The sequence below is a fragment of the Aulonocara stuartgranti genome (assembly GCF_965226115.1).
Source record: "Aulonocara stuartgranti genome assembly, chromosome: 19".
NCBI classification, from domain to species: Eukaryota; Metazoa; Chordata; class Actinopteri; order Cichliformes; family Cichlidae; genus Aulonocara; species Aulonocara stuartgranti.
The window spans coordinates 8,705,371-8,729,850 of record NC_138955.1 but is presented as its reverse complement, the minus strand read 5'-3'; the positions used below and the strand labels follow the sequence as shown (position 1 = coordinate 8,729,850).

The 24,480-nt window shown below is 42.8% G+C and overlaps 1 protein-coding gene across 1 annotated transcript in view; it reads left to right on the top strand.

Annotated features, from left to right (window-relative positions):
* Window positions 1-18,729, top strand: part of hs6st1a (heparan sulfate 6-O-sulfotransferase 1a) — a 58,825-nt gene extending 40,096 nt beyond the window's left edge. The window contains exons 2-4 of the mRNA XM_082516466.1: window positions 10,419-10,641; window positions 12,312-12,560; window positions 14,580-18,729. Coding sequence (XP_082372592.1) covers window positions 10,419-10,641; window positions 12,312-12,560; window positions 14,580-14,891 — 784 coding nt within the window. The 3' untranslated portion in view covers window positions 14,892-18,729. The remainder of the gene's footprint in view (window positions 1-10,418; window positions 10,642-12,311; window positions 12,561-14,579) is intronic.
* The last annotated feature ends 5,751 nt before the right edge of the window (window positions 18,730-24,480 follow it).

Genomic DNA, 24,480 nt, shown 5'->3' with positions numbered 1-24,480 from the left:
GCGCCGTGGTGTGTCTGCGCGTGGAAAGGGTTGCGCAAGGCAGGTGGGGAGGTTTGAATGTTAACTGCCTTATCACTCCAATTTCACACTCTCGCCTCCAGTCACGCACGCACACACAAACACAATGCACGCACACAGAAAACACCCTGTTGCCTGCAGTCTCGTATGTGGCGACTGATTAACGGACAAACAGGGGGGTCTCTCTCCCTTTCTTTCTCACACACATGCACACACATAAAGTGCACACACTAATCCCAGCCAGAGGGGAGGTTTGTGTGTGTGTGTGTGTGTGTGTGTGTGGCTGCTTCTGTAATGGGGCCACCTGTCTACTCATTAGCCTCGTTATCCAGCCTTTTAATTGCCCCCAAACTCCGCACAGTCTCCTCCTTCGTCTTCTTCTCCTCTTCTTCCTCCCCCCTCCCCTTCATTGGAATAAGTGAACTGTTGGGACATATCAATAATCTAACATCACCGCATATGGCGAGGATTATGTCACAACTTGCAGGTGTGTGCTCGAGTGCGTTTGTGCAATAGGAGTGGGTGAGGTTGCGTTGATTGCAGCTTTTCCATATGTCAGCAAAGTGATTGCTTTGACCTCGGTATCAGGAGGCATGTGAACATGATGCTGGGTGGAGGGGACTTTTGCACGCACGCACGCACGCACACACACACAACAGGATATCAGGTTTAGTCTGTTACCTTAAACAGCGTGACGCTCCACCTTCATCCCTCTCATTTCCTGGCTCACATTTCCTCTGCTTAACTGGATGCACGATTATGAAAAAGGACTCTGATTACTGAATTTTTATTACTACTGCGCTCACACTTACAACAACGATTATTTGTCTCAGCTTTGGGAGACTATAGCAGATTGTTTTATTGGATTTTGTTTGCAGCTTAGCATACATTTCCACTTTATTTCCGTGCACTATTTCTTAAACTTGCTTAGAGTGCTTTATTCCACACTCTGCGATCTTTATACTCTCGTTGTGGTCCTTTTTGCACCCAATTCAGTTAATAATCACTTCTTTATTACTTTGGGACACAGCTGCAGCCCAGAGGCAAACTTAGCACACATTCTGCAGTTATTTGTCATAATCTCCCTTAAAACTGAAGATAAACTCAGATTTGGGGAGGGGTCTTTTCTTAAGATGAGCCAATTCACTCTGCATCACAAAATTTAACTGCTGTTTTTGGTCACAGTGATGAGCGTTACATGCTGGAATGAATATGAGGTTATAAGTGCGTATCACGGACACGAAAGTGGTTGCTAACTACTTTGATAATTATCAAACTGTCCCAGCTTGTCAAAAACGGAGACGTTCGTCAACTGTCGTGCTAGCTGCAGGTTAACTTATCTGGATGGCTGAATAATCAATTAATCATCATTTCCACTCTAAATGTTGAGGGGAAACATCGACATTTAAGAATTGTATATCTGCTGCAGATACATCTCATACAGCCACATCTTCCTATCCTAACATGTGCGCATAACATAAAATTGCAAAAACATGAAAAATGATCTGCGATTACTTGTGCAACTTTCCTTGTCCTCCACCCATCTACCTCTCACCATATCCATCTTACTTTCTCCCGGCTCCCTCTCGCTCTCCCTCCGTCTGTCAGACAGTTCTCTGGGCTGTTGCCAGCCAAGTTACATGAGCGAACAGGCGGCCGAACATTCCTGCCGAACATAGCTTTGCACTCAGGGGATTCCCTCCCCTGTCTCTCTTTTCCTCCTGCCCTCTCTTTGTTTTTGTCCATTCCCGAACTGTAACGAACAGCTCCGTAAGCCGTGGGCTACACTTCCATACGAGGCATTCTGCTCCCTGTTTGCTGCTCCTCTTTGTCTTGTAATCACGAAGAGGATGCATTTCTGTGCTGAAATGCAGCGAGCCATGAGTTATTTTGCACTCATGGCAAAAGCCAAGGTTTCACACGCTCTTTTAGTTATGGTCGCACAGCAACTCCCACTTGCATTGCCAACTTGCATTTTTTTTTCTTTTTTTTTTGTGAAGAATACCTTGCTTGTAGAGAAGAGCTCGCCTGAATGCTTTGTTAATGACTGCAGGGGCTCTGAAGCATTCTCGGTGTTGGATCCAAATTTACTGCCCCAGTGGAACGACGATTCAAAATTGTTACTGTACATCATAATAAGACTCCTTTTTGGGGGCGATGCTGGCAAAATGTGCGCCTAATGGCACTGGTTTCATTCTCTTGACAAAATAATGAGTAATAAAGGCTGGTTAATACAACTACAGTAATTGTTGTTTTGCTAATCTTGCAGTCCTACCAAAAACTCTTGAGTCACCCCTCAGTTCTTTATATTTTGCTGGGTGACATAAATGAAATGGGAGCTATTGAAACATGTGCAAACGTACAAGGAAGTAGAGCAGGGCGATATTACCAAAAATATTTATCACGATATACATTTGAAAATTTGCAATAACAATATAACTGACGATATAATTGACACTAGACAAAACACTTTACAACTCCACAACTTTGATGGGTTTTTTTGCACTAATAATGTATTTTTACTTAAACTAGCAGCTGTTTTATGTGCATTAAAGTTCCTTGCTGACAGTTTAACCAAAAGGCATTTCCAGTGGAAATTGGCCGACATATCCTCAGCATAACCATGTATAATATCCACAAAACTTAAAAAGAGGTTATACACACACAATACGGTAATATTATGTTGAAGCACAGTACGTATCACTCCGCGAGGTTCCTGCCTACGATAGCCGTAATGCTCCGACAATCCATCAAGCAGTCCGGGTTCGTAGGTTAGGAAAGTCGTACTAAAACATTTGTCAGATTTTCGAGCGCCGTGTACGACATAAAATCGTTTCGAGGTCAGTAAACACAACCAGAATTCATACATAAGGCACACGGGATTATAAGGGGCACTCTTGATTTTCAGAAAAATCAAAGGATTGATTTTTAAGTGTGCCGTATTTTCCAAAGAACACGGTAATAACGACGGCCTGCTAGCATGCTCTACCAAAAATAGTGCTTTGTTGTGTGTCTGACGGACGAAAGCTAAACCAGTTCCACACCACTGAAGTTGCAGCATTTTTACAAACCAATTCTGGTTCATCCGTTTCATTCAACGATCCGCTGTCGCCCTTCTCATTCTCCATCGCCGCCATGCTTTTCCTGCCATGTGCGTATGAAAACAAAGGCACTGCGCATGCGCGGTTTTACCCATATTCTATCGCGATATTTCATTTTCTTATCGTTGCCCAACATTATACCGGTATTACCGTGAACAGTATATGGCCCAGCCCTACAAGGAAGTACAATATACAGTGCATAGTGGCTCAAAATCTTATTCATACTTCCATCAATGACAATTTTGAACCAAAAACTTCACATTTACGACTCCTCACTCTATAACACCTTTTGCCACAAAATTTCGTTCTAGTATTTGCGTACTTTGGGAAACCCCAACCAATTCTACCAGTTTCCCTTTCTTAATAATGGCTTCTTGACAGCCACTGAGACCATTTCTATTGAAGCTTCAGTGAACAGTAGATGGATAAACTGAAGGACCAGATTCATCTTTTAAATCTTTACTGGATTTGTTCCTATTTTTTAAGGGCATAACTTCACTGTTCATCTGCTGTAGATATTTTTCTCTAAACCTGTCACTTATTTTTTGTTCTTCACCTATTTCTTCATAATTTAAAAGAAAAGTCTATATACACATCATGTCAAACTATTCATTTTTTACTAATAGTTCTTTAGGAATCAGCTAGTTGGCGCACAAAAACTATTTTATGCCTCTGAAATTGTGTTATCTTTCCTTAGATTTGACTAAAGAAATTGAAACAAATTGTGTTTTCGTGTCAGGCTGCTACTGCCTAAAGATACAACTTAAAATTGGTTCTTTGCTGTGATATTGGTTGTGTGGAGACAGAGCACTGGCTCATCCCTTCAGTTAGATACCTTCACCTACTAAGACTGGATTGACTGTTTTTTCACTCATTTTCAGTGTCTGAAAGAAAGTCCAGAACTCGGAGAGATAAAAAGAAGAGGCAAATCCACACTCTTGATAAGCTGGAGCTAACCAGTGTTCAGCTAACCAGACTGAATAAATGAGCAATTAGATCATTAATAGTGCTAATTAATTTCCTCATACCTGTTCTGATCGGTTAATCAACGATTTCATTTTGCATCTTAATAGTGGCAGTAATCCTGTCTGTTTGTGAAGCTGAATGATGATGTTAATCGCGTGATAATGTGATTTCTCTAATGGAGAAAAAAAAAAGTACAAATCTAAGTTGCTGGTTTTGTGTAACTACTACAAAACCTGCTTTTGAATGTCTTCAATTTACTAGATAAAAACCACCGACTCTCATTTCAACATCAGTTCAAGCAGGGCCCTTTTTTACTTCTACTCTCAATCACAAATAGACGGCTCAGTAATATTGTCTCATTAAGCAAAATGACATCAGGTTCTCTATTAAATGGTTTGATTTGCTGTTTTTTGGGGGTTTTGGACATTTAGTTGCACAAAGCAATCCCTTAGTGGATGTTCCACATGGTTAGGGACAACTGATTTTTCATTGTTTTGCCAAATAATGATTGCAGTTACAGGTCATAATGTGATATAATTCTGAATTCTGTTGCTCTGAAGGTTGGCCTTAGCCACGTTACCCCAGTCACATTTTCTTTGACACATCAGCACATATCCAGTTGCATCCAAAAATCTAAGTCAGGATGTTTTGATATATAGAAAATGTGGATACGCTAAATGGAAAATATTTAGAAACCATAAATTTCCTCTCTTGCTGTTGAGAGAACAAAGAATTTCTGTTAATGTCCTTAATATTTAACCACAAACGCTCTTGGATGTCTGCTTGATCCCACCGTGCTCCCTCTGCGTCCCCTCACCCCAGCGCTGTCCCCACTGTCTCCTGTTCCTCCCACTTCTCTCCCACTCTGTTTTCTTTCCACTCAGTCTCTCATACGTCTTCTGTGTTTAAAGTCCAAATTACCAAGGCAGGCTGTCTGAGTCCCGAGGCTGTTATTGATCAACTAACAAAGAAAGCGGTACAGGGAGGAAGAGTGAGCTAGGGCAGCCAGAAGAAGAAGACGCCCGGAGAGCTTGTCTGAACCGGAGGGTCTATTTCTGTCTGTCTCGGTGCGTCATTATTGGCTAGAGACACTTGGGACAGGAACAGGAAAACAGGAGTAGGGGGGAGGCCAAGAGATCACCTTTTAGAGGGACAAACGGGCACTATAAGTCAGCTTTGTGCGGGTGGGACGGTTCTGGAGCTTGAAGCCTGCCAACTCCGAAAAAGACTGACTACTTGATTTATGAAATGAGGTCAACATGTGTCCAACCTGACGATCAATTATTTTAGGCCTGTGTCGAGTGTGCGCGTTCATCCAAATGATGACGTGAAGGAAGTCCTCAGTGGTAGTCTGCTGAGAGTCAAGTCCCGACATGTTGATCCCTGCTTTCACTCCAACATGGCTGATGTCATCTGAATTTACAGCCATCTTATTCCACACACCAGCTCCTTTGCCAGCATTCAAAGTGCCTGTTATTGAGAGTTAAACCACACGCACACATTCAAAATCTGATTCTTATTTTTCGTTTTTGGTGTAGACCTTGTCAAATCTTGATGTTCGTTTGTGGTATTTGGGCGAAGAAATCTAAATGTGACAAGAAAAAAGAGCAAAGCCACACTTGCATATATTGTGCTAAAAGGAGAGGATGTTAAAGTCCGATTTCTGGCATCTTTTGTGGTGGTACTAATTAAAAACCGTTTATGTATCAAACGTAGCTGTGATGTTAAAAATGATGGCTGTAACTGTGATTTTATGTATATGTATATAGATATATAGAGATATATATATATATCTCTTAACCAGGCTCCTGTTTGACAGGTTTTTATGTCTGATGCATTTTCTGATGCATTTTCTGTGTCTCCTCCCAGGATCAAACTTGAGAGCTTTCGCTTGTTAGCCGAATGTGCAAACCAATACTTATGCATTTATATTATATGGTTTATATTTAAACGTGCTCTGCGTTCCTGATGCATTTTGTTTTAGTCTTCGTTATTGCCACCATGCAGAAGACCGTAAACTTCTCACTGGTCCACATGGTGGATTTTGACAGAAAGAAGTGATGGGATTTGATCACCTCTGGCCAATGTCTGATCACAGTATCCCAGTTTCAATCAATCCTTCCTACTTTGAACACATTAAGTGAAATAAAGTACATTTTAATTTGCTTGTTTTATCTAAAATGAGGTTCATTTTTACACAAGTTATCCTCAGCGTTTCTTCATCATCTTTAAGAAACAAGATGTGCTGCTGGAATTTCAAATCTTTGCATAATTGACCAGCAATCTGAGGATATTCGTGCACGTTTTTCGCCTGCTATTTCCGACCTTTTCGTCTGATTTTTGAAGAGAAATTCACCAGCCTGTGGCGTTGGCATTAAAGCGTAATGGTCAGTTTGGACTCTCCTTGCGGTGGTTTTGCTTCCAATTCCATTTTTAGAGGTGGAAAAAGTTCATTCTTGAGTGGATCTGGTTCCAGACTATTAATAAATCATGGCTGCGACATCATAGGGTGCTGTTGGCGTCACTGTGTTTATAGGGCCGGATGAGCATGATTTACGGATGTAAACACCCTCAGATTTATATTTAAACAAGTTGTCTTAACCCTTTCATGTTCTTAAGGCATTAAAAAACTGTTTGCATCTCTTGTGTACTGAAGCGAACCTCTGGTATTTCTTAAAAAAGAGATTTTAATTGGAGGACAACCTGCAGACCTCCTCACCCTAATTAATGGCAGTCTTGCTTTCTAATGTTTTACTAACTAACAGTAAAGTGGTAGAGAAAGATTTGGGTGTCGCACTTTCAGGGTGTTACTCCAAAAGGAAAAAAATAATTTCCTAGATTGGATGGGCTAAAGTAGACGACCCAGAGGGAAGGGAAGATTTAAACAGAAGGAAATAGAGGCTTAAAAAAAAAAGGAGGTAGAAGTTGTAGAAGTGATGATTTGAGGTCCTCAGGAAACAGGGTTATGTTTTTTTCCGGGCTCTGAGGGACCGTAGCCAGCCCAAGTTCTGTGTGTTTCCTCTTGATAACACTCAGCAACCTCACTTGTTGTCACACTTACTTGCACTGTAGAGAGTCTGGACTGCGTTGTTATAGAGGGATGAGTCTAGCACGTTTTGTGTTTATTCAGTTGTCCTCCAAGTTGTCCACCAAAACCTGCAAGGAATCACAAGCATTCAGTGTTTCCTGACATCGTCGTAGTTTTGGCAAAGTTGGAAATGTGAATAAAATATAAAAATGTGGAAAAATACAGATGCACACAAGAGACAAGGAGGAAAGGAGGGGGAAATTTCTCGAAATGGAAAACTACTGGAATCATTGCATGATGGGCTTGCTTTGTTCTTCGTCCTATCTTTGTTTTTGTCAGTCAGTCAGCTAGTGAGCTTCATAATGAGCTTATAGCCTCAATTTTGAATTCAGTTTTACTGATCAGGACAAAGTAAAAAGGGATGAAGTAAAAGAGATACTAGACAAAGCCCCGCAGTGGCTTCCTCACACCTCTCCCCATCAAGCAGTCGTCTTTTTTTGTCTTTTTTTTTTATCAGTGCTCCACACACCACCAGTCTGACGGGATAAATCCATAAGTGTTCGCCGATTAGTCGACGTGTTTCATAAATGTAATTTTGACTGCTTTTGCAGATAACGCAAAGGCAAACCGGCGAATCTTATGGAAGGAAAACAATGCAATGCATTTAAATGTAGTCTGCAGGAGGGGACCTTTCAAGCTGCAGTGTCATGACTACGAATCCACAGCCGTGCTCAGCCGGAGTATGACGATCTTTAATCTCGCCGGTGAGAGATTGAGCAGTTCATATTACCTTTGAAGCTGATTTGACAAGTGCACATAAGCTTCAGCTACGAGCCATGTCACCTGTGGTGGGGGAGAAAAAACCAGAATACCTGTTGTAATGTTCCGCTCCCTCAGAGCCAAGGGAAAAAACATGGAAAAGGGAGTGGCCTTGCTGGTGAGTGAGTAAAAATACGTGAGGCTAGGTGTGTGTGTGTGGGTTGAACCATCATTACCTTGGGATCTGAGTACACGGCCAGACATCATTAGGCTTTAAGGCGAGAAAGTCTCCGCGGCACTGGTTTCGCAGTCTGCCTGACCCAGCAGACACGACAGGCCGGCATGCCGTTTAAGATCATTTATTTGGCTTTGCGTGTGTGTGTGTGTGTGTGTGTGTGTGTGTGTGTGTGTGTTTGTGTGCGTGTTATTTATTTATTTTGCCTGGTAATATGCCTGAGCCTTCATTATAGCGGGAGCCATAACTTTGATAAATCACTTGGGCTTGGGGCCCTCACTGCTTTCACAGTATTAGAAAACTAATTGAAATTCTCTTCCGCCCCCTCCTAACTCTCTCCCTCGCTCTAGCTTCCCCTTTTTTCTTTTTCCCTCCCGCTCTGTTTTTCACCCTTTCCCTCGTTCTCCCTTCCCGTCTCCTGTATCGAGGGCCAAACAGTACCGTGTTTTTTCAGTGGAATGGAAGCCAAGAGGGGGAAAATGTCATCACTGATTTAATAGGCATATTCTTACTGAGACACACACACACACACACACACAGTTCACTCTGGGGAGTGTTAGGAATCTTGATAATGTCATCGCAGGAATCTCTATAATGTACTCAGGTGTCCTGCAGGCTCCAGTTTGACTGTGCCTCTCCTCTGTTTTTGATTAGATGGGTGCGATGGGGTGGGGTGGGGGAGATTTTAGGTTTAGGGTGATGGGATTTAGAGTTTAGATTCTTGTTTCTGTGGCTGTGATTTCCACCTCCCCGCTGTCTCCGAGATTGAAGGTCTGTTTGGTTCGTTGCCTGGGATCTCCCAGCTGCCACTGGATTGAGGGTTTAGTCGTTTCATTGTTCATGATCCCCCCCCTTGCCGCTACTTGATTTGTTTCATTTGCAGAGATGTCTCTGTGCTGCAGCTACAATCGGGGTGTGGCTGTTTTGTCGTGCAGGGTCTCCCAGATGATTTTTTTTTTTCTTTAGCTGTCCGGGATCGCCTCATAACTGCTGGATTTAGTTTTTTTTGTCTTTATAATGATGCTCTATCTCTCAGCTGTGGCTAGATTTTGGGTTTATTTGTTTTGTTGTCCAGGATCTACCTCCTCCTGCTGCAGCTGCTAGTGCTGCTGGATTTTAAGGGATGTTGCCACTTTTTAATAGCCAGACACTGCTACTGTTTGTGTGACACTTGGGGCTTTGTGTCCACCCAGCAGTCCCGCTTCTCTCGCCAGGCGAGCTTTGTAGTATGAAGCCCAAGATTTAGCGATGAAAGCAGAGACTCTGTGTGTATATGAGAGGCGGCTTGTGTGTGAACCAGGCGATTTCGTAGAGTTCTGTCAGCACACAAAATTCCCTCTGCAAACATTCCTCTGATGTGATGCAGGCCCAGGGGAAAAGGGCAGCGTGTGTGCCTCTGCGTGTGTGTGTTTTTGACAGTTGACGTGCGTCTGCTGCCCAGACAAATCCATACCGCCACTCTGAGCCACGCTGCAGGCACATAGTCACACATAAGCATACACACGTGGGTTATATGTGTGCGTTTTGGTTAATGAGGATGTGTTGATTGATTAGACTGCAGTAATTAGCTGGAGTGTGAAGGCCTAGAAAGGTCTCCACTCTGGTGGGAGTGTCCCCTCTAGAGAGATGTTGAACTGTGCTATGCACCATTACATCACACACAAACACGCACAGACAAACACCACAGAAATGGTTCCATCCAAATCCAAGATGTGGGATGAGTCATCTCTCAGAGAGACTTGGTGCAAGCGCGAAGGAAGGGGAAAGGATGTTTGCCGCGCGCGCGTGCGTCGGAGCCCGAGACAGAAGGATGTTTGCAGCGTGGAGATGTGTGCTGCACACATGAGATGTGCTTGTGCCAGCAGTTTCCTTTCCTGCACAGCATGGCCCCAACACTGACCCGATCCCTCTGCCTTACAAATCAACTCTCTCGCTCACTTCCTCCTCCTCCCGTGCTCATTTGCAGTTTGGCTTCCAGTCTTCCACCCAGATTTCTTTTGTGCAACACGGAGCTGCTTCTAGTAAATGCAAATAATGTGGTACTAAATATGACAAGCTCAGTGTGAAGCCCTGAGTTAGGAGCATGCACAATGAACTGCTTCGGGAAACCATTGCACACAGTGCCACCATATGGTCGGCTAAAGAACTGCGTGTTGATTTAGCGTTCTTGTTGGCATACTTGATGCGTGTAAAGAGGCGAATAAAATTCACTTAAAACTTTAACTGTGCATACACCAAATGTTCTGTACAACTGAGGTAACCTCTGCTTTTTTTCTCTCCTCCCTTTTGCTCCATCCTTGTCCCCAAATAGAAAGTTCTACTACATCACTCTGCTGAGGGACCCCGTGTCTCGCTACCTCAGCGAGTGGAGGCACGTGCAGCGGGGCGCCACGTGGAAAACCTCCCTGCACATGTGCGATGGACGAACCCCAACGCCCGAGGAGCTGCCCTCCTGCTACGAGGGGTCCGACTGGTCGGGGTGCACCCTGCAACAGTTCATGGACTGTCCCTACAACCTGGCCAATAACAGACAGGTACAGAGGGGGGGGGGGGATCATAAGCATCAATGTTTATTTTAATCTCAATAACTTTAAGAACATCAGACACCAAATGTCTCAAATCACTGGAAAAGTTTCTGTACACCATGTTTTTCCCTTTTATTTTACCTCATAACACACAAGAAGGTGTACTGGCAAATTCTCATAGAGCTAGATTGTTATTTTACTATCATTTATTCCTGATGTTTAAAACTGTCTGTAGTCTTGCTTTGTCTCCTCTAAGATGTGTGGCCTGTCCTGGCAGTGGTAGCGACTGGTGATCGGGTACCACAGTTTAAAAAAGCTCAGTTTGCTTTCTTATTAAAAGTAGCGAGGAAGCAAAAATCCATACCATAAACATAATGGAATCACAAAGCTTTGTAATGTATAAAACCAGCCTCAAACGTTGTCTAAAGTCAGCACAAAAGTGTCACCAGGAGTTATTCCTTTGTATCCATTGATTTGGTTCATAATTTAATACTGATGGACTTTTGTGCAGTCTTGTGTGCCGTTTCAGTTGAAGTGTGGTTGTTTTTATCCACCTGTCCAGGGATAATGGATGCAAATTAGATGCTGTGCAAATACTTTTAACTGTGTGCTGTCACTTTTTAAAAATAAGCAATAAAATAAGTTAAACCTGTGCACTGTAATAGGCCTTGACCGATATAGGATTTTTAAGGCCAATACTGATATTTGAAAAGAAATTGGACATTCATATTATTGTAGATACAGATTTTTTTAACAGTTTTCACACAAATGGTCAAAAATGGTCCATCAAACTTGCATCACATCACCAGGCCTGACTTCTCTCCTATCAGGTTGCTTTATCACCGTGAGAATTACTGTACAGATGTTGAAAACACCAGCAAAGATGCACTTTGGCTTGAATTAAAGTTAAACAAGTTCTCCTACTACTTTATTTCATTTCTTACATATAAAAAGTGCCTGGTACACTTGTAAGATGAAATCTGCATGAGTGAAAATACACTAGATCTTTCTCCCTCTCTCTTACACACACACACACACACACACACACACACACACACACACACACACACACACACACACACACACATACATTTACTAGTACACCGTCAGGAGTTTGCCTTCTGGTCATAAACACCTCAAATTCGCACCTCGTTTTCTCATGCTATCTCAGTCTCCCACCTCAACGTGTTGGCCAGCTTATCTCATCTGAGCCTCGGGGTGTTATTACTCAGGGTCCTATGACTTATAAATGCAACACGCGCGCACAAACACACACACACACACATGCATACTTGAGGAATCCTGATAGACCAGCGGGCTATGGTGCATGCAGTGAATCCAAATTTATGTCCAGTCTGTTTGTTTACTGTACTTTAACAGCCCCCCCGTATACCCTTGGTAATGAAGTGATCTCTCACTTTGGAGCAAAATTTTCTTGGCTCTAATCTGCTCCTGCTACTGGAATTTCAGAGGGAAATTTGTTACTGATACCAACATTTTAAAGATAACATATGATGTGCCGGCAAAATCAAAGATTTCAGGATCAAGGCTGGACGATGAATAGTGAAAATCCAAGTAATATTTGTACCACCTACATAAATTCTGTTGCTCATGCAGTGAGTGACAGACACTCCATGGGCTCGCACAGCCGCCTTCACGTCCTTTTCTCCCGTCTTTAGGTTCGTATGTTGGCGGACCTGAGTCTCGTAGGCTGCTACAACATGTCCACAGTTCCAGAGAAGAAGAGGGCCCAGCTTCTCCTGGAGTCTGCCAAGAAGAACTTGCGAGACATGGCCTTCTTTGGCTTGACGGAGTACCAGAGGAAAACACAGTTCCTCTTTGAACGAACCTTCAGGTTGCGCTTCATCAGGCCTTTCATGCAGTACAACAGCACGCGGGCTGCAGGGGTGGACCTGGACAACACTACGGTAAGTGCAACATTGTATTTACCGGTAACTCTATAATGCCAGATGTATCATCTTTGATATACGAGTTCTCTTTTCCCCTGAAAAACCTAAATAAATTGCACAAAAGTAACAAAAGTAGTAGATGTAGCAAAAATTAACAAACAAAAGTTAAATAAAAATTACATTCCTTTCTTTCTTATTTGTTCAAAAATAAGAATTTTCTGGCAATTATTTTAAAGGAGCTTATACTATAATCACGCTGTTTCTATTTTAAGATGATTTATTTCTCATTGCGTTCAAATTTGTATTACTTGGCAGATACTTTATTTTAATAGAAACTGGAAGAAAAAGGAAGAAGTACAATAAGCTCAAACGAAAAATGAAGAAAGGGGGGGAAATTTCAAAAAGAGACGGAGAGAAAAGTCTGCAGTCTGATATTGCTGTGAAATGAGTTGGAATGACTGTTGCTGTTGAGAAAACAGCAGCTTTAAACATGTTCTTCACACTTGTGTGGGAGTTTTTAAGCTCAGTTCTCATCTTAAAAAAAAGAAAGAAAGAAAAGAGAAATCCTCCAGTATACAGCAGACTGGTGATTTATACATCAAAACCAGTTGGAGCAGAGAATATAAAATATGCTTCTGACAGATGTGGCGTTTTGTGTCGCATTTTGTTTAAAAAGTAGGTTATAAAATTGGTTTAAATCTTTGCGAAGCTGAATTAGTTTTTTTTTTTTTTAAAGGAATTCAAATAATTATATCAGCAGGTTTGGCGGAGACTGTTTACTTTAGACTGTCCTCTAAAGCTGCTGAAAGCCCACTCTTACCCTCATCCCTTCAAGATCTCAGTGAGTCATTTTTGTTTGAAACTGGTTTCTAAATAATTCGACGCCTGTTCTCAGATAGCCGTGCGCCTTCTCCCTGGCTTTCTTTTGCTGGTGTCCCCCCCCCACGCCGCTGATCAAACGCCTCAGATTTTCTAACATCGACGCATCACGTCGCTTCCCCCTGTTATCCCACACATGGCTCGCAAATGATATCCAGCACTCCATCACAGATTTCAAAGGGATTCTCTTAATTAAACACACACACCCCCCACCTCCATGTTCAATCTGCACACAGCAGATTACAAAGCCAGCTGCATGGCACAACCAAACAACGTGTTTCTGTTGTCTCCACGCTGGCGATGCATTCTCTTTCAGTTCCCTCTCTCTGCAGACGCGCTATAAAGCATGTGATCAAATGTCACAATGGGATATTTTCGCAATTCCAACTTTGAAACTTTCCCAGCATCGCATGGAGGAAACTGAGACTATATTTAGTTTCTGGGCTTGTGCCTTGAGTGTTTTGGGAACTTTCTGGGCCTGAGTTTGTAATATTGAGCAGTATTGATGGGTCATTAATCAAAGAAATATCCCTGTGTCCCCAGAGTCAGTGTTTGGGTTAGGAGTGGACACAAGTTGATGAAGAAATTAAGGCTTCCACATCAATCCCAGAGCAATCCAATACCATGGCTAAAGTGATAATACATTCAGCTCCATGCATTTCCAAGCATATCGGCCTTACTTGTGATCCATCTCACTTCCCCTGTGAGTTTAGTTGACCAAAAAAGGGAGATGAGCCGCGTGTCAAGTATGATCACTGTGTTCTGACCTTCATCTCTCCACAGAGAGTTTTCTTTTTACTCCCGCCTACATCAACACTCCAGATAAGGGAACACTTTGTGTTTTTTGCATTGTCAGCAAGCGGCCAGGCCGTCCTTGACGCAGAGCACGAGGTAGAGCGTGACGCAGTCAGGTCACTGTGCTCCAAAAAGGTCCGCCATGACTGACCCTTTCTGGTTCCTCAAACTAGAGTGAGAGGTCAACTTTAAAAATCTTATGGAAACAATACCGATTAGAAATCAGTGCAATCTAAGAAGAAACCTGGAGCTATTGAAACTTTTAGAAAAGCTAATAAAAGCCTTCCCTGTTCTCTCCCCCCCCCCCCCCCCTTTCTCCATCTCATCCACCCAGCTAAATTTCTCCTGCTCTCTTCTTAATAGGTCCAGCGTATAGAGGAGCTCAACGAGCTGGACATGGAGCTGTACGACTACGCCAGGGACCTGTTCCAGCAGCGCTACCAGTATACCAGACAGCAGGAGAGGCGGCAGCAGCGCATCAAGAACCACATGCAACAGAGCCACCAGGGCCTGGGCATCAGCCTGTGGCCCTCCCGCAGCCAGCAGAGCTTGGTGTCGACACTGGAGGACGGGGACGGAGAGCGGGAGGAGGGCGAGGAGGGAGGTAGAACGGAGGAGGCGGGAAGCAGGCTCCCCACTGAGGACTACATGAACCAGATCATCAACCGCTGGTAGCAGAAGAATGAGAACAAAGAACAGACATGCATATGTAATGTGAAATGCAAACACATACACACACACTTACACTCACACACACTTACACTCACAGAAAGTGGCGCCTGCTTCAAAGACCCGACTGACTGGAAAAAAAAATACAAAAAAAAAGAAAACTGACTTTACCAGAGTTGGGCTGCGGGAATCAGAATCCGAGTGGGTTGCTATGGAAACCTGAGCTTGGTCGATTGCATCAGCTCACATTATTGAGGTTTGCCCAGTTGTTATTAGCGCCTGCTTGACCTTTCCTCCCCTGTGCATTTCTTTGTCTCTCCCATCATCATTACTGACTGAGCAGAGGAGAGATATTTTTAAAAGTCGCTGACAGCTGAGTAACCCAACCAGCACTCCCGCCTCCGCTCCTCCTTCTGTATTCCTCTCCGTCTCTATGGCCTGATATGGAGCATGAGAAAATGAATTTAAGTCTGTGAATTCCTGCTAATCCTTGCAAAAAAAGAAAGAAAGAAAGAAAGAAAGAGGGAGAAAGGAGAAAATAAAGGACCAGTCTACTTCCTGGATTCTCCAATTTCAAAGGAACTGGGAGAGCAATGAAAATGTGCTGATTGCTGGGCCGAACAAAGAAAAAGGTGCGTCAGAGACTGCCCCAGAAAGATGGAAAGAAAAGTTGTGTAATAAAAGCTTTCCGCTTTTACAAATAAAAAAATGAAATAAAAAAAAATCTGTCATCTCACCCATGAACATGCTTTGGCCATGAAATAGTGACATTCTCATTTTAGGATGAATTTATTTGTATTTTTCCTTCTGTGTTGATGCTTTTTTTTTAAAAAAGCACAATTGTAATAACACTGAGACCAACATTGCTGCCTAAAGAAAAGTAATTCCTTTATGTCTTTGTTTTTATTTGTTTTATAAGTCAAAGCAAATGGATTAGATTGATGTACTATGGACCATAGCCATTACTGAAGCCTTGCTTCTTAGGGGTGGGAATTTTTGTTTTTTGTTTTTCTAGTCAAGGTTTCCACAGCCCTTGTCGCTTGATAAGTTCATTATTTCTCTTTTTTTTTGGTCTCCATCCTGCAGAGAATGACAGCCAATTACAGCGCAGAATCTCACATAGGTGCGAGGAAATCAAAGGGAGGGGAGAGGAGCAAGTGTGCTGCAGGTTGTTGCCAGGAACTGTGTGAGCGGCAAGCGCTTTGGAAGCCTTAACTCAGACAAATGCTTGAGATGGGAGCCATGGAACTTCTGGTCACCATGGCAATGTGAGCTCTTAATGCAGTGGGTGGCATTTTCAGTTTCACCGTTTATTCCCATTTCTTTCTTTTACCTTCTGACTGCGTTGTAAAAGTAGCAGTCTCAAAGAAGCTTCCGCCCTACCTGCTGAAAGGGCGCCCACAGCGCCGGTGACCCGCGGTTCGTTAGTGGGAGCTGTCTTTTTACCCTGAAGAACGGACAGGGCGAGGTAGCAGTGCCTCTATGTACTGGGAATCATAGTCACCATAATTATTGCTGATACTATGTCTGCATTACACTACAGTAATTTCTCTGACTACTCGTGAGTCTGTGTGGATGAGTGCAATTCTGCAAGAGTGCGTGTGTTTGTGTAAATAGTATGTACAGTATGCCTTTGATTGGCGTATGTGTATGCCTTTGTAAATAGTGTGCCTGACTGACTGACAGAGGATGTGCGATGAGTTTTGCGAGTGAGTGGCTTCATGACCAATTATAATGCCTTTTTTGTTTTTGTGGAGGGCAGCATGTCAGAGCAGTGCGACCCTCACAGTGATGCAAGCCAATAATACTCCCCTCCCCTCTCCTCCTCCCCCGCGACCTGTCCTTAACCCTTGTTTTTTTTTGTCTGTTACCCATGATGAGGCTACGTATAAAGACTATCAGTACGACCACTTAAAATCCTAATGTGCATTTTTGTCAATCAGTCATAAGTAAGCTTAGTGGGATTTTTCTCCTTTTGTGACCTTAGTTCCCCTCTATGTTATTCAGTGATTTGGTCATGTAGCGTTATGTATGCAAACTGCAGGAGGGAATCCAAACGTGCTATCCAGCAGCTGGCCGTATCTTCAAAGGCTTTTCCACGTTCCCACAGGGGTCAGCTTTTTAACTGAAAAGTTAAATATTTGCATGGGGAAGACTGAAAAACTATTTCCACGCAGCGTGCCAGCTACTGGCACAGGTCGAGCAGGAAGCCTGTGGAAAGATCGGATTTAAATGCGTCTTTAGCCCAGGGTCATCGTTTTATTGTTTTCTACAGTAAGTAGCTGCTTGAGTCACCACAAAGAGAACTGGAGACACAACTTCTATCCAGATCACAGGTAAAAAGAAAATTAGATTTTGAGTTCAAAGCCCAAGGTTGCGTAGGACCTCTGACGTGGTCACAGATGGGGCTCTAATGGCAGCAGTTTCCAGTCATCTGTAGCTAATCGACATTAAGTCCATAGCAGCTGAGAGATATCTGCAATTTTCTGTATTCTGCCAATGATTGTTTCCTTTCTATAACTGCTGGGAACTTATCTGGTTAGCTGAACACGTCTCAGGAATATAATCAATACTTTAAGGTCATCAAATTAATAGCGCCCAGCTCACTGAAAAATATGGTGCAAAGCTACATCTGTTCATTATCACTTAATCAAGACTTTGTGCTACAGTGGGATTTCGCTTTAGGCTTGAGTTACAGGCTGGAAACAATAAATGTATTTGTTTCACATGCATGGAAGGAAGCATTTTGAAAGAATTTGGGTTTAAAAGTGGATTGGAGTTGGAAAAAATCCCTCATCGACCCTGCCTGCAAGCAAACACTGTCAGCAATAAAGCGGGAAAACGAAGAGAATGTAAAAGTGGGATGGGAAGAATCTAAACTGAATGTAGTCCGCTGTTTGTGTCCTCAGGCAAAGGATGCAGGCAAACAACCTGCTTTCCTGGTATCCAAATACATAAGATGATTCATCTGGTTGTTAACGTTATTTTATTTTTATTTTTTTTGTAAACAAAGGGAACAATTTAGCTGAAATTTAACAGGCCGGATCCTCCTGTCCTCCTGCAGATCTCTTTATTTGATCAGCTCTGTTTAAATCAGGGATGATTTATGAAGGAGAAAAGAACAAGGGCGAGGGGGGATGATGAAAATGTACTGGGACACATCCAGAGTCAATATGCTTCTTTTAAAGTAATGCATTAGGGAGAGGAAAAATGGTTATACAACGAGAGAGCTCCCTTTTTCATATTTTTCCGTCTCAGTCATTGTATTCTTCAAACCGGAGATTTTTATTTATTTTTTTCCCCCCCTAAGCTCCGGGCGTTTTGCCCACAACTTCTTTTTCAGAGTCACACTCACATTAGTCCATGTTTTGGCTCGAAACCAATAATATCTGGCTCCGCATTAGTGGTTTCGGAACAAATAAGACACCAATTCTGTATCTCAAGAGCGTTTCATTTTCAGCGTCCCAGTTTCAAGTGTAGTAGTCCTCAAAAACACTCCCCGTACCTGAACAGAGTGTGAGAGGAAATCTCAAACCTTTCACCGAAATGATTCCAGTTACCGATGCTCTGAAGCTATGCTCAGATTTTTGTGTCTGATCTCTGTGTATATCTGATGTCTTAACAGCATTTTTCTTTGTGACAATGAAGCAACCCGGGTGTCGCTAGCATCATGCTTTTTATTTTTTTAAAGAGTGTGATAGAGATGTGTGTTGTTTGTTTTTGTTTTTGAGTTGGTGTGCAGTCTGTCTCTGGCTCCTTCTGTATGCATATTTCTGGGATTGTTTCTTATGATTGCAAAAATGAATCATCAAGCCACCAATTAAAATATTTCATTTTTACAGACCGGGCTGTGTTGTGGTTGTCACTGCGTGTCATTTCTGATGTTTCCCATTCTGTCACTTTATTATCAAGCATGAAAAATATCTCCCGTTTTTTTTCTTTTTTTTCTAGCTGGAAATTACATCCAAGGTACTGAACTTGAAAACGAGCCACATGTTCAATTACACTCAGTGATTTTTTGACAGCTTGACTGCAGGTTTCCACACTCCCATTCACAGGCCAATTTGTAACTAAAGGATTTCTTTCTTTTTTTCTTTTTTTTTACCTTTTGCCTACACTAACTGCAAAACTGTGACCCCATAAAGATGCCCGTTCCCCCACCTAATGACGGTCCTCAGTCCTGTCGCCAGTGATCTACAGCCTAATTCAATGTGCAGACACTCTGAGCCTGCCTGATGCACTTATATGCACACAAATATGCTTCTTCCTCTGCTGTGGCAGGTGGGTGTTTGCGAGGAAGAGGACAGCCTGTATAAATATAATTCCGTGTCCTTGGCTGAGCTTCCAGAGGAGAGAGGCCTCCACCCTGCCTCATCAACACACCAGTGAGCTTCAACTCTGACCTATCGAGGCAGGCGTAGAAAATAATTTGCCAGGACAGTGACGAGCAGGGCCAGTTGGCTGGAGGGAGATCAAAGCTGGCGCGGACAAGAGCAAGAGTGTCGAGCAGATGAGGAATCAGAGAGAGTCTTTATGTAGGACATGAGGAAAGAGATGCTGGGTTTTTTTGTTTTTTTTCTGCCTGACATACGAACAGAAGAGCGGGATGGAAAAGGAAGAGCTGCGAAGCCTCTCTGGCAGCTGGCAAATGGTGTATTAGACTGAACGCAGTCTTTAATCCTCCCCCTAGCTCTGGGTCGCTGTCATTCCAAGTGCAGCTGGACTGGACAAACAATAATGGCTCGACCGTTGCAGAGGGGTGGACAGCTTTTGTGCGGCTGAACGTGTGCATGTGAGTGTTTGGGAGAGAAAGCGCTCGCTCGCTTTTGCAGTGGGAATCCAGCTCCAAGTTGATTGTACGGACTCTGGCTGCAGTCCATTATTAGCAGGTCAAACTGGCTACAGCTCCTCAGTGCTGGTCCCATACGTGCGCCGTGCAAACAAAGAAACTCTGGCGTTATTACTGCTTATTTTCAGCGTGGAATTCTGCAGATAAGTTCATACCGAGTTGCTCTCTTACGTGCATCGAGCCAGGCTATTGTAGTTCTGGAGGACTGCCCTGTTGGCGCCGGCAGCTGGTCACGATGGAGTTTGGTCTTTGTGTCCGGGCTTGAGTCATTTCCAGCAGTGGCATGGCTTAGACCCTCATCGCCAGATATACAATGTGGATAAATCTCTCTACACAAACAATTTGCAGAGTTTCAGTACCCTGTTTTGTCAGATTGTGAATGCGGAGGGCGGTGAGGGAGAGACAGCAGTCCAGAGTGGGAGTACGCATTTTTCCCTTTAGCAATAAAATAAATATGATTAGATGGACCATCTGGGGCTGTTATCTGACCTTCCACTCCACGTCTGGCTAATCTCCCAGGTCAACACCAAATCACCTCTCGTGATACTGCAGGATTGAACAGAAGAATCTAACCTCCCAGGCAGTGCTCTGCTGACTTACACTAGTGGGAGTCCAATCTGAAGGATCTCACAATCCTATTAGGCTTGAAAAATGTGTGTTCATTATGTTTGTTTGCACGCACGTGTGTGTGTGTGTGTGTGGAGCTTTGGAGCTGTGGGACAGGAGCTCATAAAGAGCTGATCTGCTGCAAACTTATTAACCTCAACATAAAAGCCTGATAAATGTTGATGTTGGGGAAATGTAACAGGACACAAACCCGCAGGGGCTGGGCCAGCCCATGAGATCTAAAAGGCTGTTTAAAAGGGATAACATATTCACATTAAGTGACACATGGATCCTTCAGAGAACACAAAAAAATGCTACAGTGCAGGGAAAAAGTGATGCGCTCATTAAGCGTGTGCATTCTCAAAAGAAAGCACCTGGATGTTGTTTTTTGAACATTTTTAATGGACTAAGCAAATATTTTACTCAAACATATACATTTATCAGGGTGTAATTAAGGCTTCCCAACAAATTAATGCATTCTTATGAACTTTGAATTAATCAATTAAAAATATAGAGGTGCAGGCATCGGTTTGTGAAAGCGCCATGTAAGAGTTTCTGTGCAAGAGTAAATAAACGTGACTATATATTAACAGCTGAGGCGAACAGCGAACTGACAGCCTACACTCACTGCAGATGAATGACCAGAGTTGTCATACTGTAGCCACCAAGCCAGGATTATCCACTTTCAGTTCACCCAGCCTGCAATCTACTGACATCTAGTGGTGAGATACTGCATATTGTACCTTTAAGTTGTGGAGACGTTTCACCTCTCGTTCAAGAGGCTTCTTCAGTTCTAAAGCTAAAAGCTGGAGAATCCCAGCTAAAGCCTAGTGGGGGCTGTCCCCTTCAGAGGTGATCGTTGACCCGTTATTGATCATGTGAGGGTGTGGATCATTGCCATCACTGGGGGTTAAGGGTGAAACTACTGTAAGACCTTGGCTGACTTACTCACGTCACCTGAGGTAAATTTGTGAGTGGGGCTTGAAGCAATGCATTGTAGGTGGTTGACGTAAGCCACCACCATGCATTTGTGAAGTTTCTCCTGCGTAGAGATCCAAGCACTCCTCACTGCCCTGCACAGCATATGCTACATTGTTTAGTTAAGCTGTGGTGATGAAGTCCAGTTGCCTTCCTTCTTTTCAAGCTCTCGAGACTACCGTGACCTGAATGACTGAGAACCTGCGCAGATGTTTACGTACGGGTGTAAACAAAACGGTCCTCGTCTCCGGGTGTATTTATAGGAAGCGAGCTCAGATCAGCAAAGAGTGTTTGGTCGCTGTTATGTGGTGAATTAGCTTCATGTTAGTGACCCCAGCTGACCCTCATTATACAGTCAGGGACACGTTTAATTAGCAGCAACTCACGTGAAACGACAAAATGTATTAATATTAATGGAGGTTTAATTGAGGTCGTTTTGGTCCCCCGTCGAGGCTTTCAACCTCTAAAATGGCTGACGTGCGATAGTGTGAGGAGAGGGAGCCCACAGCCCGAGCTCGCCATTTCGAATGTGACCCCAGAGAAGATGGCAACCATCTCCCATAATTCATCTGAAGATGTCACCTTCCTGACAGATGAACAGGCCCTGTGGGCAATGTGTGTGTGCATGTGTGAGACGGGTTTTAGCTATACTTATGCGGACTAATGGGATGTTTAGGCCTGTCCTAATAGAGATATGGCTGAGTTTTCTGTGTATGTGTTAGATTTTGCGAGTCTGTCCGCATGGGCACGTCAAAATGAAGGTCAAAACCAGAAGGATAATTAATGTTGCTGCTTTTTATATAATGTTAAATCAAACCCTGGAACTGCTCCCTCTGGAGGATCAACAGTCCAATTTAATTTAGGCTGCTAGAGCGAGTAAATGAAAATGCAAGAGCCATGTCTCTGCACCCTGGGACACTGTCTCCGTACCTTTCATCTTCTTTATCAAGACCACACAACAGGTAGAAAGGCAGTCTGGCACATTTTACCAAATCTGCCCCACAGGGATTGTCTATCTAAAAGATATCGCACAAACTCAAGGTAAAGGTTTACAAAATGATCCCAGGTGCTCCCAGGGTTTTCAGTTTATCTACTTTTTCATTACCACATAACAAATACTTTTAACCAAAAGGACAGGTATGAATGAAGGATTTATTTCCCATGGTTATTACACTGTGCATATAGAATATGTAATTCCAGGAGCTGCATTTCAGAGTAATACCTAGAATCCCAAATACATATAGCTCAACAGCCACTACACACTGAACAATGCTCTCTCTTTTATAGTTCTACAACAGGTGAGTTTTTCAGATTTGGATCAGCACCGGAGACTTGACTTCAGAATATGCATGCTAATCAGTCACAACATTAGGAAGTGAAACATGTGTCTTATCATAGCGAAACGTGTGTAAGGGGTTGGATGTATTGGCACCAATTGAACAATTTTTCCTTGAAGTTGATGGGCAAGTATAGTATCTGAGTGAGATCAGGGTCATGGACTGTAAAGATTGATCCTAATTTGACATAGACAAAGTGTATGGAGACGGTCATGAGAGAGGTACAACAGTGAGTGTCTATTATGAACATAAAAAAGCATTGTCAGATTTTAATGTACCATGCAATACCATGAGGAGAGCAGCAGGTTGGGAGCAGCTTCATATTTCAACATAGCAATGATCCCAAATACACTGCCAATGTGGTAAAACTATACTTGGATAGAAAACAAACAATGCAACACTGTCAGTCATGGATTGGCCTCCCCAGAGCGTGGGCCTCAATAATATGGAAGCAGTGTGCAATCAACTTGACAGAGAACGGAACAAAAGGCAGCTATCCAATGAAGAGCTTTGAATGCCCTTCAAGAAGCCTGGAGAACTATTCCTGCAGACGACTTAAAGAAATTATTTGAAAGCTGAATAAGACATTTCAGGTCGTGTTGAAGAACAGCGGCAGTAAAGTGAACTGACGAGCCAGGGGGATGCTGGCGGGAGGGGCTCTTGCAAGGCTGAAATGAACTTTTTTGTTTCAAGTAATTAGCATCATAATTAAGCTGCCTGAATAAATAAGTTGGGAGACTGAACCTTGATTTAAAAGGATTGTGTAGGCTTTCTAATGCCCCTTTCACCCTTTACAAAGTACGACAAAATAGTTTAGTCCAGTCCTTTGTATTCCCAGAAAAGCAAAACGTATCAAAAACAAAAGAAAGGGAGGAAAGTAAGCAAACTAAGGGAAGTCAGCTGTGTAAAGTCAGTAACAGGTTAAGTTGCTTGGTTCACCTATCAGCAGCTGGTAAAGAAAGTGAGGCAATGTGGAATGTGACTCCATATCTATCAGAATGACCCAGCACAACTTGAAATTCGTGGCCCTTAATTTCAACAACAGACTCCAGATATTCAAGATGAGACACAAGGTGAGCTCATATAGTGGCAATTGACAGTTTTTCCAAGGAATTATATGTTCTGGTAGCAGGTTCAGTTGAAAACTTAGCAAAGCCATCGTCAGGCAGCATTAAGCTTTATTCTGTGTTAGGCCCACAGTTTTTAATTGGTATGCCATGAGGTAAGCAAGAGATTTTGAGGAAGCCAGTGAATTTCAAGCAGTTGAAAGAGTAGTTTAAAAATACCACAATGACTCTGCTTTTTAATGTAACCTTTTTTTTAAAGTAGGTTGTCAGTTATATGTGGATGAATAGATTTATTTATCTTTTTCTAGTTCTAATAAAACACCATCAGACAGCACACTAACATGTGTACACCCTCGAAAACCATTTAATGTTTTACTTAATCACACAGTATATCCACAAGACTGTTAGAGTGAACACTAACAGAAAATAGCTATTAGATATCAAATCATTGCACATATCATAAACCTCATTTAACCTAATGCATTGTAACATAATGCTCTTCTGCCAACTCAGCCAAGGTACTATAATTACACTGATGCAGGTCTATAAACACAAATAGGTTTGGATACTTATTTAAATGGACTATTATCGAGATGATTTCATTATTTACAGTCATTACGATGTCCCTTAGTCTCTGACCTTTGATGTGCCATAGCACCAAAAAGGTTGAAAACAACATCAGGCTGTCTGTGCAGCAGAAGATATAAGTCATAGAAGCTGATGGAAGTGAATATGCAAGAACAATAATGGCCGCCCTG